The sequence below is a fragment of the Myxine glutinosa genome, chromosome 1 (assembly GCF_964187855.1).
Source record: "Myxine glutinosa chromosome 1, kmMyxGlut1.1, whole genome shotgun sequence".
NCBI lineage: Eukaryota > Metazoa > Chordata > Myxini > Myxiniformes > Myxinidae > Myxine > Myxine glutinosa.
In genome coordinates, this window is record NC_136261.1 from 328,630,943 (window position 1) to 328,650,806 (window position 19,864).

General features: G+C 45.0%; 1 protein-coding gene across 4 annotated transcripts in view; it reads left to right on the forward strand.

The window, feature by feature from the left end:
- The window catches only part of LOC137417604 (uncharacterized), a 178,012-nt gene that overhangs the window by 137,034 nt on the left and 21,114 nt on the right, over window positions 1-19,864 (forward strand). For all 4 annotated transcript variants that reach the window (XM_068103506.2, XM_068103507.2, XM_078769736.1 and 1 more), the window contains one exon: window positions 13,871-14,043. In XM_068103506.2, the coding sequence (XP_067959607.2) occupies window positions 13,871-14,043 (173 nt within the window). The remainder of the gene's footprint in view (window positions 1-13,870; window positions 14,044-19,864) is intronic.

Below are 19,864 nucleotides of genomic sequence, written 5' to 3' on the forward strand. Positions count from 1 at the left end.
GGCTCTCCTAGCAGGTCCTACTTACCTGCGCATCTCCACCACTGAACGTCGCCACCCGAGCTTGCCTAGCTCCTTCACCCTAACCTACCTTGGGGAAGGCCCTCCTGGCTCTCTCACCCCACTACTGCCCTCCTTGGCATCGGGCAACCCGGGTCCTTCCCTTGGATCCTCGGGCCCCACTGAACTCTAACCTGGCTCCCAGAGCCTACCTGCGGCCTCACCTGGCCGACAGACTGCCAGTAGCGGAGTGCTCAACCAACCATACGCACTAACAGGCCACACGCCCAGCCATTCCACACACTAATGCACCCATCCAAGCAGTACTCTGCTACTTTCCGCACCACAGATGTCAATATCCAACCACAATTTACCTACTCCCTCTACCTACTTTTAAACTACCCTCCCTGAGTATTCGTGAAGAGGTCCATCCTTCCCCCATTCACTCCTTCGCACCATGCACTCCACTCCACTCATTCCACAATACTCACTCCACCCAACAAGCACTCCACACCATTTATTACCACTCACCAAATCTCTACTTGCACACTAAGCAAGCAATTCATTCAACCAACTTCATTACGTTCATCCACAATATGCTCACAATACATCACTTCTCCAAACCATTGCCTCACGCTCTCAAATCTTCCCACGCTCAATTCCTCATTTCAACATGCTCACCAGCAAAACACTCATTCAATTCCTTATTTAATAAACTACACTCCATACACACAGCATCATTTAAACTAACTATTTTCCCTATTACTGGTGCTTCCCCTGTCATCCCTTATACTATGCACATCCCCCGTCGTTATCATCCAACTACTCTACTCTACATCCCCACTACCTCTACAATGTCACAACTTAAATCTCTAGTCTCCTAAAGTCATTTCTAGATCCTAACATTATCCAAGCCCTCCCTGGCTAGTTCGCACCGCCAAACCCCATAAACCTATAGCTCCTCTGCCCCAATGATGTGAATGGTAAAACTACCATCCATCACTACTGCTACCAAATGTCCATTAAACTTAAGCCTCTCGGTGCGGGAAATACATTCTTACTGCTCGGCTTCAAAAAACCGAGCAATGCGTGCGGATGGTCAGCCTCCTGTAGGTTGGGTCCGTCCGGCATTTTCGACTCTGGGGAGGAGGCATACTCGGGCCGAAGTTCCAAGGTCCATCTCGGCGCGGACCCTTTCGGTCTCCGGCCCGATGACCCAACCTCCCCCGGTCGGAACACCGCGCCCACCAGGGGGCGAAGGTCCGACCTGGCCTTTCTCCCCTGGAATCGTGCCGGTCGCCGCTAGGACGCGGCACCGACCATACAGGGCAGAGCCCGGCCCGAATCGTGCACGGCGCTCCTTGCAGGAGCGACGCAGCAACGATCCCCGCCAGCACACAAAGCGCACCACGCCCCGAGAGCTCGCGTCGGCTAGCCGTCAGCCTAACCGCTGCTCCGGTCAGCGTCGATGCTCGAGTCGCATGCTCACACCATGCGTTCCTTTTCTCACTCGCAAATCCCGGCGCTCCAGTGCCTCCCATACACTCCACACATTTCGTCACCGCACTCTCTCGTGCACACCACCCAGGCACACTCACACACTCCGTTACACACCTCTCTCACGCACACCCTGGCACACTCTCCTCCGTTACGTACTCCGTAACACTCTTGGGTGTGCACTCTTGCATCCACACACTCAGCGCACACCTACCCCCAGGTGTGCAATCCCCTGTCGCACACCCAATCACGCGCTCCGGTGTGCATCCCCGCACACGCTCCACAACCAACTCTGGTGTGCATTCTCACACACTCTCTCCTTCCATCTCACACTCTGTGTCACACTCACTTGTCGGCGCACACTTTTTCCTCACACTCGTGCCATTTCCTTTCATACACCTCTCCACGGACCTTCCACAAGCGCCCGGGTGACGTCTGGATCCCAAGCGCGTGAAAAATCCTTTCGCGCCAAACCTTTTCGTGCCATATACAGCCCGGCTTACCTTCGGGATCCTTTTCTCCTCTCGCAGCTGCAAATCTTTATTGGAATTAGGCAGCACGACATCATGATGCGAACACGGACTTTGCACATATTCCATCCTTTCCTCCCACTGTTGCTCTTCTAAGTCTGCCGTCTCTTCAAACCCAATTTCCACTATTTCTTCGATTTTATTTTCTTTATTCAGCTAGATGACCGCTGGCACTAATAATATCAAATTTTCTAATTCTGCGGTCGTCGGCTTTCCCATACCCCGCCACCCCGGGTCGCGATTTCGATCCCGGTCCACCCGGCTGTGCTTTGCTCAACTTCGCTCAACCCGCGCTCCTCAAGCCGCGCTACCCCGTCGCATACCATTGTGCCCTTCCCGCCCGACATGCGGCCTATGTCCTTCCCCATTTCTTTTATTTCCCGGGTGAATTCGTCACTTTGGGCCTCTATTCGATTAAACAATCGATCCCCCATTTTTTTTATTCCCTTCTTAAATAGAGCCATGAATAACTGCATTTCTTCAACACTCATTTGCACAACGGGGTTGGCCCCCGCTGTCACATGCGAGGTGCCGCCATTTTGTGCGCCTGCAACCCCCACTGCCGCACCCTCATTCCTTTCCTCCTCCATCTCTCCCAATTGTTCTTCCCTGGGGTCCTGGGTTAATTCTAACTCCTCTTCATCTACCCCCTCATTTTCCCCCACCGACATCCGATCGCCTTGGTTATCCATGGCACGATTCAAAACTTAGATGTTAATAAAATTTCGGCCGCTCGTAATTTTGACCAAATTTTTCAGATATATAAAAAATTTGGTTCGGGTCCAAATCCCACTCCCCGTCACCAATTGTTGTGGCCAATATGCACAATTGGTGTCCAAAATTTGGTCTAAAAAAATTTCGTCCCAGGTTCCAAATCCCCATTCCTGACTACCAATTGTTACGGATCTCCGGCGTCGGCTCTCCCCTTATCAGGGGGGGGGGGGGGGTTAATCCCCTTGTCTTGTTATCTGGCCGACCCGAGTTCTGGGGGTTATCATGTTCCTTCCGGTCGGTGGTAAGTAGGGTTGTTGGTCGAGTCTTAGTCCAATTACCTAAGTACTACCACCGGCCGTAAAGCAAGGAGATAACTCCCGCTCGAACCACGGATATGATGGAAAATGCCGAGAGGATAGCAATCCGCGATCCGAGCTATTAACAAATGACAAAACCCGATTCTGAGCGGTTCCTAATCGTGCCACGTTTACCCAATGAGAGAAAAGACGGATGCGATCGGACAAGAGGAAACCAGAAAATAGGAAGAACAAAGATTGGTTTATTACAAATGTACAAGAAGGAGAAGAGGAAACGAAAGAATGTACAGGATAGGAAGAGGAAAAAGCAGAACACAGGGCAGTCTTAAAGCAGTCTTATCCTTAATACCCAGGACAACGGGCCCGTCTCAGACACTCACACGGGGATTGTAGATGGTAGGGCGGAAGGTCCGGCGATGGGGTCCAGGCTCCGGTCGGCTCCAGTGCAGGCTCCGGTCCAGCGGGCGAAACCCGGCAGGCAGCTCCGCGTGTAGTTGAACGCGACCGACAATTATATAGCGGGGGGAAGCTGGTGTCCTGTGTATGTAATATGTGCACACTTGTGCCAAACGCCCTCTCTCTCCCCAATGTCCTCTTTAACAAGCGCGCCCTTCTTCTTCTCAGTCCTTCTCCAAGCCACCCTTCCAACACGTCCTCTTTAACAAATGCCGGCGCATGAGTCTCCTGGTAAATGTGCTCGCTGGCAAGTCCCCCACGCAGTCCTGTGAAAGGGCTTTGCGCTCGCCTTTATAACTCGCCAAGCGATCACTCCGCGAGCCCAAAACCATGCCTGTCGGCGATGTCCCTTCAGCCCTGGTTGGCTGGTGAGGGCTTACCGGGTCCACCTTTGACGGCTGGATGACGTGGCCACACCTTCTTCTTGGCGTTCCGCCCCCTTTTTCCGGGCCTCACCGCGTGGCTTATGGCGGCGTTTGAGCGAGCTCCAGCTCAAGGCAGCGAACGCTGCTAACAAAGGCACGTAACAAATTGGGAGAGCCATAGGGCAGACTGGAGGGCGCGTAATGGCGTCGCTTGGAGAGGGAGGTTGCAAACTGAACGGAATGGGGCCTACTTCTTATTTGATTGACACAACGCAGATTCAACTATTGGAAACACGGTCTTATCTAATACACATACTAATGAAATAACTGGAATTCTAAGGTGGCCTACGTGTTGCTTGTGGACTAACTATGGGGTGCTACCTTTAACCATTTAATAATGTCATATTTACAAGAGTGTGGGTTCTAAAACCGCAACAATATATATATATATATATATATATATCTATATATATATATATATATATATATATGTATATATATATATATGTATATATATATATATATATGTACGTATATATATATATATATATATATATATATATATATATATATATATATATATATATATATATATATATATATATATATATATATATATATATACAGTCATGCCTCGTTTATCGCGGGGGTTACGTTCCAGAACCCCCCGCGATAGGTGAAAATCCACGAAGTAGAAACCATATATTAATTTTATTATTTTTATATATTTTAAGCCTTTAAAAACCCTCCCCATACTCTTATAAACCTTTCCCACGCTCTTATAAACCCTTTCTACACTCTTAAACACACTTTTGAGACCCATCCTTACGTATTAGAAAAATATTTGTACGTGTATATATAGCTATACAGTATATTTGAAAATACTGTAATAGATACTGGGTAAGTATATCAATAATAGTTTTTACTGTACTGCACAGCAAAGAAGAGCATTACAGCTCTTCTGAAGGCGCCACTTCAGCAGGCGCCTCGTCAGGTGGTGCAGTATCTTCGTCGTCATCCGGAACTTCTTTTCGTGCTGAAGACGTAGGCGTGTCTTCTTTCTTTTTTCGGGTGAGGAACATAGTGATGGGCAGTTGCTGGCGCTGCCTTTTCTTCTGGGCGAGGAGGTTTTTATAGACTTCAATGCCTCCGTCGATTACATTTCTGAACTTCAACGAACGAATCATCTGGGGGTCCCATTCTTCAGCCCTTTCCTTAAGTTATTTTGCCATTCTCACTAGGGTTGCGAGGCGTTCCAGTGATAGGCCTTCTTCTTCTTCATCCCCTGGACCCTCCTCTTCCTCTTCTTCTTCCTCACTTGCTGACTTCGTCATCTCTGCCAGGTCTTCGTCCGTTAACGGATTTGAGTGGGTCTTGAGCAGCTCCTCAACGTCATCGGGAGTCATATCGTTGAAGCCATCTCCTCCTAGTAATTTTGCCAGCTTCACTGCCTTATCTACTGCAGAGTGGTGGACTTCGTCAGGAGAGAAACCCTTGTACACGTAATCGTGGACTACTTCTGGCCACAATTTTTTCCAGCAGGCATTCAAAGTTTCTGTCTTCATCTCCTTTATGGCCATCTGAATATTTTGCAGACACGTTGCAATGGTGTACTCACGCCAGTACGCCTTCAGCGAGAAGTTTTCGTCCGAGTCCATAGCCTCGACCAGGTGCTGCAGGGTGTTTCGCGTATAAAGTGCCTTAAATGCGCGAATGACGCCTTGATCCATGGGCTGTATCAGCGATGTGGTGTTTGGCGGTAAGAACTCTATTTGTACGCCATCATACGACAGGTGGAGCGCGTGACCTCCTGCATTATCCATGAGCAACAGCACTTTGAACTCGAGTCCTTTTTCTGCGAGATAAAGCTTGACCTCGGGAATGAAGCACTGGTGGAACCAATCCGATGTGAGGAGTTTCGTAATCCAGGACTTCTGGTTGTGCATCCAAAACACTGGCAGCAGGTTCTTATTTTTGTTTTTGAGGACCCTTGGGTTTTTGGACTTATAAATAAGACCAGGCTTTATCATAAAGCCCGCAGCATTCCCACACATTACTAAAGTCACCCGATCTTTGTGGGCCTTAAATCCAGGGGCTCTGGCTTCCTCGATCATGATGAAAGTGCGAGACGGCATCCGTTTCCAAAATAAGGCTGTCTCATCCATATTAAAAACTTGTTCAGGCTTATAACCCCCTTCCTGGATGATCGTCCTGAACGTCTCGTTCACGTACCCCTCGGCGGCAGCTTTATCAGCAGAAGCAGCTTCTCCATGCAGGACCACGCTCTTTAGCTTAAATCGTTTTTGAAATTTTTCAAACCAGCCCTTGCTGGCATCGAATTTGGTTGGTTTGGTGGGAGATGCGGTCGATGGTTCGGATTCGGGGTCGTCGTCACCAGCGCCTTCAGTAAACTTGGCGTAAAGCTGCCTGGCCTTCTCACGGATAACGTTGGTATCCAGTGGGATATTCTTCTTCCTGCAGTCACTGATCCAAAGGGCCAATGCAGACTCCATCCTTACAATGGCCTTATTGCGTGAAGTTACCACCCTTTTCGCTGTCTGGTTAAAGGACACTGCTGCCGTCGCCCTTATATTCTTTTCGTCCTTCTTAATGTACCGGACCGTAGATTCATTGAGCCCATAATGGCGGCCTACAGCCGCAAAGCTTCTCCCTTCCTTTAACATGTCGAGGAGTTTCACCTTCTCTACGATATTAAGCATCTTCCTCTGGCGTTTAGGTTCAGTGCCAGAACCCTTAGAAGACGCAGAACGTTTACCCGTCATCGTAGGGCTTGAAACAACTTCACAATTTTACACAAAATGCACAAAAACACAACACCGCAGGATACTGAACAGCGTGCTCTGATTGGTCGCGTCTCATCCATCTGCCAATAGTGTGCCGCGTACGAAATCATCTGGGCAAACGAGCGCAAGCAACCCAAGCTTGGTTTTCCATATGCGCGATTCTTTGTCTACTCATTTATAATGCGTATTTTATTTCGATTTACTGTAATATTCTTTTAATATAGGTTTTAATTAATGTGTTATATTTTTATTTTTATTATTATTAATTTTTTAGGCTAGAAAATGCTTATTTTACCGCAAAAATAATTAAAATCTAAAAAAATAAAAATACCTATAGGCCGCAGAATCCCACGATATCTATCTATAATTCCAGTAATCTCTGTGTGTGTGTGTGTGTCTGTGTGTATGTCTGTGTGTTTGTCTGTGACCGCTGTTTCTCGACAACCACGGGTCCGATATACTTGAAACTTGCCAGGTATATTGCTGGGGACCTGAGGATGTGCCTTTTCAAGGTTTCATATTAATCGGAGAAGTAGTTACCGAACTATGGCGATTTATTTACCAAACTCCGCAAGCCGTTCGCTTAGATAGATGGACCAAACCATTTCATGTAAATAGAGGGGGGGGATTGTCACCGTACTCGCAAGCCGTTCGCTTTGGCTTTGCGAATGGACCAAACCATTTCATGTAAATAGAGGGGGGGGATTGTCACCGTACTCGCAAGCCGTTCGCTTTGGCTTTGCGAATGGACCAAACCATTTCATGTAAATAGAGGGGGGGGGGGATATAATTTTAGATATATATATAGTACGGGCATGCCCTAGTAATGAAAAATCCGATATATAATTTTACATATACTAGCGAGAAAAACCCGCGATGTACCGAAGCCGCGAAAAGTGAAGCGCGATATAGCGAGGGATTACTGTATATATATATATATATATATATATATATATATATATATATATATATATATATATAAATAACCACCTTTAGAGGCCATTTTTCCCCGCAAAGCGGGGGTTGGCCTTTTTCGGGAACCGTGGTTGTTGTTGTTTTTCGGTCCCCTATTTGAAGCAATGTTTTACGGCCGGATGCCCTTCCTGACGCCAACCCTTTTTGCCGCCTTTAACGACAAACGGGGAAAAAAAAAAATATATATATATATATATATATATATATATATATATATATATATATATATAATACACTCAACCCTCGGCTATCGCGCCTAATTGGTGCCGCTTTCGGTGCGCGTTAGCCGAAATCGCGATAGCTGAACTGAAGAACGTATGGTAATAATTCTAATTGGTACCAGGACCCCCAAGTTGACCACATATTTAACCTATTTTTGCCACTTTTTTACCAAGTGTTTCTACCATATAAAGAAACATTAACATATAAGGAAACATTAAAACAAGAATCACAATATGTAAATAAAAATAAAATGGTAAAAAAAGTACTTTTTTACCATTTTATTTACCTTTTTGGGAACGATGAGGGGCTTAGGTGGTTGGGTAGGTTCCGAGGCTTGGGTGGAGTCTTATTGACCACCACTACGTGCCTCTAACTCGTCCAGGATTGCGTCAGCTGAAGCACCAGAGAAGCGCTCAACATCAGAGGGCTCGTCAAAGACAGAGGGCTGTGCCTCGTTGCGACGCCGTAAGCAGGGTCGGCGTCATAGGGGGGCATTCGCGGGCCATGCCCACCCAAATGAGTTATTGTTTCCCCCCCCCCCCCCCCCCCCCCCCACACCCACCCGCAGGTCAAGCCTTTGGCGCCAAACTTGCACGTCGGCTATATTTTGTGCAGTGTGTGTGTGTGTGTGTGTGTGTGTGTGTGAAAGAGAGAGACTTTGCAGCATGTTTTTAAATTGGAACTTGGTTGGTGTGTTGGTTGTTGACGGCAAACTCTTATTATCAAGCATTTACATCATAGATTGAGGTCTCGAACGGCAGTTTGTGCTCCCCCCCCCCCCCCCACCCCCTGCGGTTACCCTAATGTCCCCCGATTAGACTTGTTCTGACGCCTAATCTGGCCGTAAGAATTTGGTGATCTAGTCAGGTTCACTATGTTTTTTCGTTCAAAATCATGGTAGATTAGCAAACCTATACATTTTTGGAAACGTTATTACATGGAAAATCTGAAAATCAATGTTTACATTTGCCAATTCCGACCAATTCCATTCGACCAATTCGACCAATCGACCAATTCCATTCGACCAATTCGACCATTCGACCAATCGCTTCGATTCGATTCGATTCGATCGACCATTCGACCCATTCGATTTGCCAATCAATTTGACTGACCTTTGCTTGTGTGGAACGGACTGTGAAAATGATGCGGACTATATTGTCGGATACGACACACAGGACAGTGATGACGAACTCTAAATGGCATATTCTGTAATCGTGTATGTTTGATGTCATTGACTGCCTGTGTATATTTTGTCATTGACTGCCTGTGTAGATGTGAAGTTATACTGACTGCATGTGTATATATGATTTTGCTGACTGCCTGTGTATGTTTGGTGATATGAATTATTGTGACACATTTTGATGTTATTAACTGCCTGTACAAAATGATAACATGTATTTGATTATGCAACTTATCGCGAATATAAAGACAGTATTTTGCAATTCAAAACCTTTGATTCGTGTCTTACCATTCCCCATAGCACTAATTTGATACTTTCATTGGATTCCATGTCCCTGAAAATATAGGTTTAGTATATTTTTAAAAGTTTTTAGGGTAATTAGAGGCAGAAATAGAACAAAATATGTATTTTACAGTGGCCATTTTGAAAATCCAAAATGGCCGCCATACAGGTATCTCTCCAAATGTAAACATTGATTTTTAGTTTCCTTATGCTATAACCTTTCCAAAAATGTATAGGTTTGCTAATCTACCATGATTTTGAACAAAATATAATTTATTGACATAGTGAACCTGACTAATCTGGCGTTGGCGGAGGGAGTTGACGTTGACGTACGATAATCACGGTTTTGGTAAATACCTCGCACTGTTGACTCATTTATCCCAAATTTCTTTCCAACACTTCGCTTTGTTTCACCATTGTCTATCAACTGCACAATTTCGAATTTCTGAGCGTAAGTTAAGTTCTTCCTCTTCTTCATATCCCTTGATTTCTCTTTCCCCACGCTCGGTGATGACGTAGCACCCTTTCCACCATTTCCGGTGCGCTATAGCACGTAGTTGGGGCGCGATAGTCGTGTGTTGTGCAGTTTTTTAGGTAGCCGCGATAGCAAAGAAACGCGATAGCCGAGTTCGCGATAGCCGAGGGTTGAGTGTATATATATATATATATATATATATATATATATATATATATATATATATACAGTGCGTATCAAAAAAAAAGGTAATCCGAATTCAAGGGGTTAATATGCAAAGGTTATTTAGTTTGACAATTTACATGTGGTTTACCAATTATGAGGAGATCCTCAGCTTTCCATTGATGCCTTTCGTGCATCATTGCTGTCACACACGACCGAGTACATGTTCATTGAAAATGACAAGTTAAAATCGCATTTTTACAAGTTTGGCCAATCGGTGCAAGACAGTTTTAAATGGACGTATTACTTGTCGACTGCCAAGTTGATTATGTAAAATTGTTAAGCTGGTCTGGTAATCGTCGGTTGCGTCATCTTTTGTTTAAGATGGGTATTTAAGATGGGCCTACAGTGTATGGGTTTAGAGACGGTCTGAGTCATTGAAAAGATGGTTCAACTTACGACTGAACAGCGGACCTTCGTGGTTACAACCTTTCACCAAACTGGAAGTTTGCAGCGAACTCGTGATGCGTTCAGGGAACGTTTCCCAGAACGGGAGCCTCCAGCAGCCAATACCATCTGGGCGAATGTTAGAAAGTACCAAGAGCATGGCACTAGCGTCAACTGCAACAAGGGGAATTCTGGTAGGAGGCGCACTGGGCGATCGGAAATGAACATTGCAGCAGTAAGGCAACATGTTTTGGAGCATCCTAGGCATACCAGCGCAAGACGAAATGGGACGGGATTGCCTTCGGCAACATTCAACCGAATCACAAGACTGGACCTCCACCAACATCGATATCGGATTCATATCCGGCATCAACTTACACCAGGGGATTTTGCCAGGAGGCTGGTGCTTGCCGGATGGTTGATAGCACATTGCGAAGCAGATGTCAATTTCCTGTGGTATCTCGTTAATGGCGACGAAGCTGCTTTCGCCATGGACGGCAAGGTCGATATCCATAATGTTCTTGAATATGCACCGACAGGACAACTCCCGGAATTTAATTTTGACACCAACATGAATCGACAAAAGTGGACTGTTTCTTTGGGACTTTGTGGAAGTGGTCAGGTGTTCGGACCATTTTTCTTTCAAAGGAATGTCAATGGTAACAGGTATCTGCAGATGATCAATGATAAAGTTTTACCGCAGCTGGAGGAGAACTTTGAGCGACAGGTTCCTGGTGTCTTTTGATATCTCTGGTGGGCCCCAGACGGCGCCCCAGCACATCGTCTTATCACTGTCTGAGATCGACTGAGGGAACTCTTTGGAGACCGAGTCATCGCCCTCAACCATGCAGTGGAATGGCCGCCACGATCACCTGACCTCACACCATGTGATTATTTCCTTTGGGGACATTTAAAGAACAAGGTGTTCGTAACTCCTCCCCGTGATCTTGACGAATTGCAGGGCCGTATTCGACATGAAGTGGATGCTTTGTGCAATGACCCGGCTATGGTGAGACGAGCAGTTCAGGGCATGCTCCGCCGCTGTGAGCTTTGGGTTGAAAGGGGAGGTGGACATGTTGAGGGTGTGGGTGCATAAAGGCCAATCATTCCTGAGAAAAGTTCACATCTGACGTTCATTTTGCACCAATTATCCTGACTTGCATTGATTAGCCAAACTTGTAAAAATGCGATTTGAACTTGTCATTTTCAATGAACATGTACTCGGTCATGTGTGACAGCAATGATGCATGGAAGGTATCAATGGAAAGCTGAGGATCTCCTCTTAATTAGTAAACCACATGTAAATTGTTAAAATAAATAACCTATGCATATTAACCCCTTGAATTCGGATTACCTTTTTTTTGATACACACTGTATATATATATATATACAGTCACGTGAAAAAGTAAGTACACCCCATGTAAAGTTTTGACTTTTTCAACATATTTCAACATACAGCTATTTGATCTCCATTTCAACAATATTGATAGATAATGGTGATATAATATAACAAATATCATGAAACATTTACATTTTGTAGTCCATTGTATAATTTAAATAAACATAAATGCAAATTTCGTATGTGGAAAAAGTAAGTACTGTAGAAAACGTTTCTCTGAGAAAAATGGCGACATACACAGACACACAGACACACAGACAGACAGACCAACGGTTCTCTTATATCGTAGATTAGAATGTGAGTATGTCTATAATGTATGTACTTTTAGAATGTGAGCATGTCTAGAAAGTATGTACGATTAGAATGTGAGTATGTCTATAAAGTATGTACTATTAGAATGTGAGTATGTCTATAATGTACGTACTATTAGAATGTGAGTATGTCTATAAAGTACGTACTATTAGAATGTGAGTATCGCTTCAAAGGATGTGTTATTAAAATTGCACGTCTTTAACGTATTTGTATCAAGAACATGAGTGTATCTATAAAGTACATACTATTTGAATGTGCATACGTCTCACAGGTATGGAAGGTGACTACATCTATAAAATACATACAATTGCAATGTGAATCTATACAACAAAACCGGAAAGGTCTGTTTGTCCGCTGCATGAACCGAACCTTACATCATCAATGCATTGTTGACAAACCACAAAATACACCACACAAAACACACCACACAAAACACACCACACAAAACAAATCCTGGCATGGTTTGCAATCTCCGATTGCTCTTTCTAGTTTTATATATCAGAATGTTTTTGGGATAACACACTTCCTGTAGAAAGACATTAGTGCAGCAGTAAGTTTAAGTTAAATGAGACTTTAAGGTTCTTCTTAACCGATAAATTGGTCATGGCAATTACAACAAGAGCTACAGTGACATTGTGCGCACATTTAAGGGCTTTTTGGCTGTGCTTGGTGGTACAAGTGGAAATTTTACAACGCATCCGACATTTTTTTTGCCACACAGCGGAACGCTCAGGTGATCATTAGCTAACTGTTTTCACAGAGTGCCTCACATAGATAAAGCTCATAAAATATGCCAATATACACATATCTGCGCCAAGTAATATGACATAATACTACACGAGTTCACGATCTTCAAGCCAAATTAGTTAATTATCTTTTCCAGCGATGGTGCTTGTGGTTTTTTTTTTCATATGGCAGGTGTACGCGTCTGGTGCTGTAGTAGAGTGCGATGTGGTTTACCACTTGTTGCTTTTAGCTATGGCCGCCGGATTGCTCTGTGAGCGAAAAGAAGGCTGAGCACGTAAGCCCTTCCTCCCGGTAAATAGCCTCTACCCTTGCCAAGACTTCCAGACTACCTCCTAATGGTGCACCATGGTAACAGTGCTCTAGAGGGCACTGGCTAAATGTCTGGAGGATCTCGAAATAGGTTGGTACCCTAGAGGTGTAGTGTGCATGGCCCTCCGCGTTGTGAGGACTTGCTGTGACACTCACCAATCCAACCAGGGTAGGTGGAGTTCTTCAGCCTTGGTAGGCAGTCAACATAGGAGAAGGAGACTGATTGCAAATCACCCTGCTGCCTCACAGGGTGCGTCTCTTTAGACAAAGGCTAGGTCCACAGCTAATACTGTGGTGACGTCAGGAAGGGCATCCGGCCACAATAAAAACATGGCTCAAATGTGCCTTTTGGCGAAGCAGCGATTAGGTGAATCACTGCTTACGCATGCACGCTTGGAAACGTGCATAAAACAATGATGCTGATGGTGATGAGTGTGGTTGAGAGAACATCACTGTTTGATTCCCATGCTTGATCTGAACCATGTGTTGATTTGTTCATACAACAAATTTTACTCCTGTTTCACTTTTCGTCATTTTGATTGTCACATAATGTAGACACAAGCTTCCTCCTAATCACCACATAAATGATAAACAACTGTAAAAATGCAAGAATACCAACAGCGCAAGCCTTATTATTGTGCATAATGTGTGTGACCCCTTCCTTGTCTTTTTGCCTTCAGTCTGGAGGGTTCCCGCGAAGAGTGTCCTGATTATACTACCATGGGTAGCTTCACCTGCTACTTCTCACATAATCGTACAGATCTGTGGACTCAGTACTGCCTCCAAGTTGAGGAAACCACCGAGGACACAGTCTTCAACTCCCCTTACTACTGTGCCATTGTCCTTGACATTGGTGAGAGCCAAACATTTAATATATTCAAACATAATGATAGCTTGTAAACATATGTTACACATTGTCCTCAATTTGGATTTATCCCAAAAAATTTCAACATCTATGAGTTGCCACGTGAGTTGCCAAGGAAAAAATGAACGAATGAATCATTGAACATTCGGGAGGACTCAGGTTCCTGAGAAATCAACAAATGGGAAGAAAATCAAATGTTCCAACATGGTATATAAGTAGCTTGATAAAACTTGCAAAACTAGAACGGCACTCGATAGACAGCAAACCTTTTCCAGGCTGAACAGTTTATGTTTTGTATCCCACTGATAGGCCGGATCTCGATTCGGACCTGAACAAAAATCTAATCCGCTTGTTCTTGTCGCCTAAACAACTCGTCCACCAAGTTTTGTCATAAGTCGTCCACAACTTTTTGAAATATCATGTTATTTATCGTATTAGGTCCTATCAAGCAATAGTGAAGAACGACTTCAATAAATTGCAAATTTTTGTATCCGGATTCGGATCTTCACCAAAATCGAATTGAGTCGTCCTTGTAACACACCCAACCTGTCCACCACGTTTTGGTGGAATTTGCCCATAACCTTTTGAGATATCTTGCTATATATCAGTTTTAGCCCGATCTCTCAATGGTGAAGAATCACTTTTTAAAATTCTCAGATCCAGATTCGGATCTTCACCAAAATCGAATTATTTCTTCCTTGTCACATACACAACCTCTCCACCAAACTTTGTTTGAATCCATCCACAACTTTTTGAGATATCCTGTTCACAATCTAATCCCCAACGACAGACAGACAGACCGACAGGGGTGAAAACATAACCTCCATCCATCTAGGAGCACCAGCGGAGGTGAAATACCCCCTTCAATAGGCTGATGAAAAAGTAATTCCTCAGCTTATGGAACACAATGAATTCAACACAACATATTTGTAATAAAATATATCTTTTAAAAATAAAAACAGTGCAATTGGGACATATCACATTTATATATACTAGGGCATGCCCGTACTATATATATATCTAAAATTATATCCCCCCCCTCTATTTACATGAAATGGTTTGGTCCAAAGCGAACGGCTTGCGAGTGGTGACAATCCCCCCCCTCTATTTACATGAAATGGTTCGGTCCAAAGCGAACGGCTTCCGGAGTTTGGTAAAGAAATCGCCATCGCGTGCACAAACGCGCAGGAAAGCGAATGAATCGCAAATTCGGTTTTATTAGTTGTAAAACATAGTTTAACGCCAACATAGTTTGCAAACGTGAAATAAATGAATACGCTCTCAAATGTGCCATCCGAGGCAGAGTGTGTCCGCCACGTTCGGCACACGCGATAGTTCGCTGCTCTCTGATTGGTTGAATCGTTTTTTGGACATAGCTCGGTAAGTAATTGTCCGATTAATATGAAACCTTGAAAAGGCACATCCTCGGGTCCCCAGCAATATACCTGGCAAGTTTCAAGTATATCGGACCCGTGGTTGTCGAGAAACAGCGGTCACAGACAAACAAACGTACAGACGTACAGACGTACAGACAGAGATTACTGGAATTATAGATAGATATATATCTGCACAGTGTCTGTCCTGTCCTGTCCTGTGTTGTCTTGTCACTGAACTACTCCCTCAAACGTTTGTGAAATCGTACCAAACTTCTGGTATGCAACTATCTCTCCCGTGGGTATGTCCTAAGGGTATTTGTTTTTCAAACTTTGAAAAAAAAAGAACAATTTTTGAAAAAAGTTTGATTTCTTTTTTTTTTTTACTTAAATCTTCAACTTCAATTGTTTATAAAATGTAATATCACGTACATTACAAATACATTGTGCAAAATAATTGTTTGTATTATGATTGGTGTAAACCAGCAACTCAGGTACAGTCATCTATCTATATACATACAAACAACACAACAACAACATGCATTTTAAGCCCATTTTCCCTGCTAGAGCGGGGGGTTAGCCTTGCGGTCCCCATGACAATCTTCTCCATTTTGCCCTATTTTCTGCATCTCTCCTTGTTAACCCCCTTGCCCGCATTTCTTCTTCCACCATATTTAGCCAAGTCTTTCTCGGTCTTCCCCGTCTTCTACTTCCTTCTACATTCATTTCCATCACTCTTCTCAACCAGTCACTTTCATCCTTCCTCAACACATGACCAAACCATCTCAACCTGTTCCTCTTCACAGCATCAATCACAGGCTATATTCCCATCATCTTTCGCAATTCATCATTTGTCTTCCTCTCTCTCAGCGATACTCCGCACATCCGTCGAACCATTCGCATTTCCAGCCTTTCCAACCTTCGTTGCTGCTCTACGTTCATTACCCATGTCTCGCTCCCATAAATCATAACACTTCTCACACATGCAGCATACACCTTTCCCTTCAGCTTCAGCGACACTTCCCTCATCATCAGCACGCCACTCAGTTCCCGAAACTTCTTACATGCACATCTCACTCTTGCAACCGTTGCCGAGTCTGATCCACCTTCTCCATTCAGCATGTCTCCGAGGTAGCAAAATGTTTTCACACCTTCCAGCTTCACGCCATCTCCAAGGTCCAACTCAACATTTCCTCCATCTGCAGCTCCCTCTGTGCACACCTCACATTTGAATGTAGCTGCCACACTGGTTAATGACCCTCTCAGACCACGACATTTTTGATGAACCCACTCAGCGCACATTGTACATTGAATGGAGTTCACTCCGCCACCCTTCCTGCACACAGCACATGGCCACTTCCCAGTTCTTTCCACCTCACCACATGCTTTACCACTTGCCATCACCTTCGTCTTTCCTATATTCACCTTCAGACCTTTTGTCTCCATACATTCCTTCCACCTGTTCATCTTTTCCTTCAGTCCATTCATACTTTCCGCAATCAACGCCAGATCATCTGCATACAACAACTCCTACGGTAAACCCTCCTTTACGTTCTGAGCCAGCACCTCCATCACAGCTACAAATAGTAGTGGACTTAGTACCGACCCCTGATGCACTCCCACCTTCACCTCAAACTCACTACTGTTCCCGTCCTTCGTCCTTACAGCTGTGCGCGCTCTTTTGTACATTGCCATCACTACTCTGATCAACCATTCCTCCACTCCTAACTTCCTCAATGCCCATGTCAATACTTCGTGTGGAACCCGATTGAATGCTTTCTCCAGATCAACAAACCCAAGAAACAACTTCTTCCTCTTCTCCATGTACTTGTCCTGCAACTGCCTCACAATAAAGAGCGCGTCTGTCGTTCCTCTTCCTGGCATAAATCCAAACTGCATTTCGTCGATCTTCACCTTCTTCCTTATCGTCCTCTCCAACACCCTTTCCAATACCTTAATTCCATGCTCCAATAACTTTACCGCTCGGTACGAGCCACACTCCAGAGGGTCACCTTTCCCCTTGTTTTGAGGGACGAGGGTATTCAGTTCCCAATTCACTGGAATGCGGCCTTCTTTCACCACCAGATTACAGATCTCTGTCATTCTCTTCACATCCCAACTTCCTGCTGCCTTCAACATATCTCCCACAACTCCCGTCGGCCCTCACGCTTTTCTACTCTTCATTGCTTTTATCAAGCCTGGTGTTGGCTTAGCGATTAGAGTGCCGGCTTGGGATCCTAGGATCCTGGGTTTGAATCCCGGTCAATCGCTGAATTAATGCCAGGGGGGTTGAGTCAGCCTGTCATCCTTCCGAGGTCGGCAAATTGAGTACCAGTTCACTGGTAATTCCCTGTGTGTCGCAAGAGGTGACCAACAGGGTTGGCGGCAGGAAGGGCATCCGGCCATAAAACATTGCTTCAAAAAGGGGACCGTGGTGCCCAAAAAAGGCCAACCCCTGCTCTACGGGGAAAAAATGGCCTCTAAAGGTGGTCTATTGCTTTTATCGCTTCCTCAACTTCCTTCTCAGTTATCTTCTCTGCCGGTCCGAAAACTGGGTTACTCTCTATGTTGCCATCCCATTCATTCTCTGTATTCAACAGCATTTCCATATATCTTTTCCATCTTCCTTTAATTCCTTCTGGGTCCACAACGATTTGTCCCACTTCATCCTTCAAGCAACTCACCCCCCATCACATCACACTTCTCTTTCACTATCTGCTTTGCAATCCTGAATACCGCTCTCTGACCCTCTTCCGAATCCAAGCTTTCTCCGAACATTTTCCTACATGCCTCCTGCGCCTTTGCTACCTCTTTCTTTGCAGCCTTCTTGGCTGCCTTATAACTTTCATGGTCTGCTTTTTCTGCCCCCGTACCCTTCGCCGTCTGCCACTCCTTGAACTTCTTCCTCTTCTCGTCAATCTTCTTTCCAACTTCCTCATCCCACCACCATGTTTCCGAGTGCCTCGGTGGTCCTTTTGTCCATCCACATACCTCACCAACGGCTCCCAAAAGACTATCTTTCATTGACATCCAACCACGTTCAAGCTCAACCACATCATCCTCTACCCTACTCAGCCTCTCTTTTAATGCCTCCCTTACTGTCACCTCTTTCAACCTCCACACCTTCATTCTCGGTTGGTACTTCACCCGCCGAGCTCTCCTCGCACCTTTCAACCTTATGTCGCAGACAACCAAGTGGTGCTGTGAAACAGCCTCCTCCCCCGGGATCACCTTTGTGTTCCGGAGGTGCCCCCTATCTCGCCTACGCACCATCAGGTAGTCAACGGTTGTCGTCGACCGACCTGACGTGTATGTAACAAGCTTATTATCCTCTTTCTGGAACTGAGTATTACAAATCAACAAATCAGCTCCATCAGCGAACTCCAAAATCCTTTCACCTTCTCCATTTCTCACACCATATCCATAACCCCCATTAACTCCCTCAAAACCGTCCATACTCCTTCCCACATGTCCATTTAGGTCTCCTCCTACCACAACAACCTCCTCATCTTTCACGTTTTCCATCAGCTTCTCTATCGCACACCAGAACTTGTCCTTCTCTTCATCGCTTCGACCAACCTGCGGAGCATATCCCGAGATGACGTTCACCAAGAGCTTTCCAGTCATCATTTTCACCATCATCAACCTATCACTCACTCTCGTCACACTCACCACACTGTCTACAAACTCCTCAGAAAACAGGACACCAACACCATTCACGCCCTCCGGGCACCCTTGCCACACAAACTTGTATTTCTGTCCCTGCCTACCCTTCACCATTCTCACACCACTTCCCTTCCATCTCGACTCTTGCACACAACATATGTCCACTCTTCTTCTGATCAATACTTCCACCACTTCTCCTGATCTCCCTGTCATTGTCCCTACATTCCATGTCCCAAACCTCAGAAACCGATCTCCACTTTGGGCTGTACCCTGCCCATATGTAGTTGTAATTGTCGTGGTTCTCTTTTTGAGGCAATGTTTTTATGGCCGGATGCCCTTCCTGACGCCAACCCTCTTAGTCGCCTCTTACGACACGCAGGGATACGGTGTACCTATTCTAACCAGGGTACCCACCGGGCATCTATCTATATACATGTATCTACATAATATGTAGGCAGTGTCTGGTGTTGTCATTGAACTAATCCCTCAAACTTTTGTTTCCGTGATTGTGAAGTGTTTTTAATAACGTTGTTGGTGAGGTGTTTTGATTCACGTGGTGGTGATGTGTTTTGAATTACGTGGTGGTGAGGTGTTTTGAATCACGTGGTGGACTGGTGGTGAGGTGTTTTGAATTACGTGGTGGTGAGGCCTTTTTAAATTAAATGGTGGTGAGGTGTTTTGAATTACGTGGTGGTGAGGTGTTTTGAATTACATGGTGGTGAGGTGTAATTGTCCCAAATTTCCAGTCTGCATGTACCCCTCCTGTATGT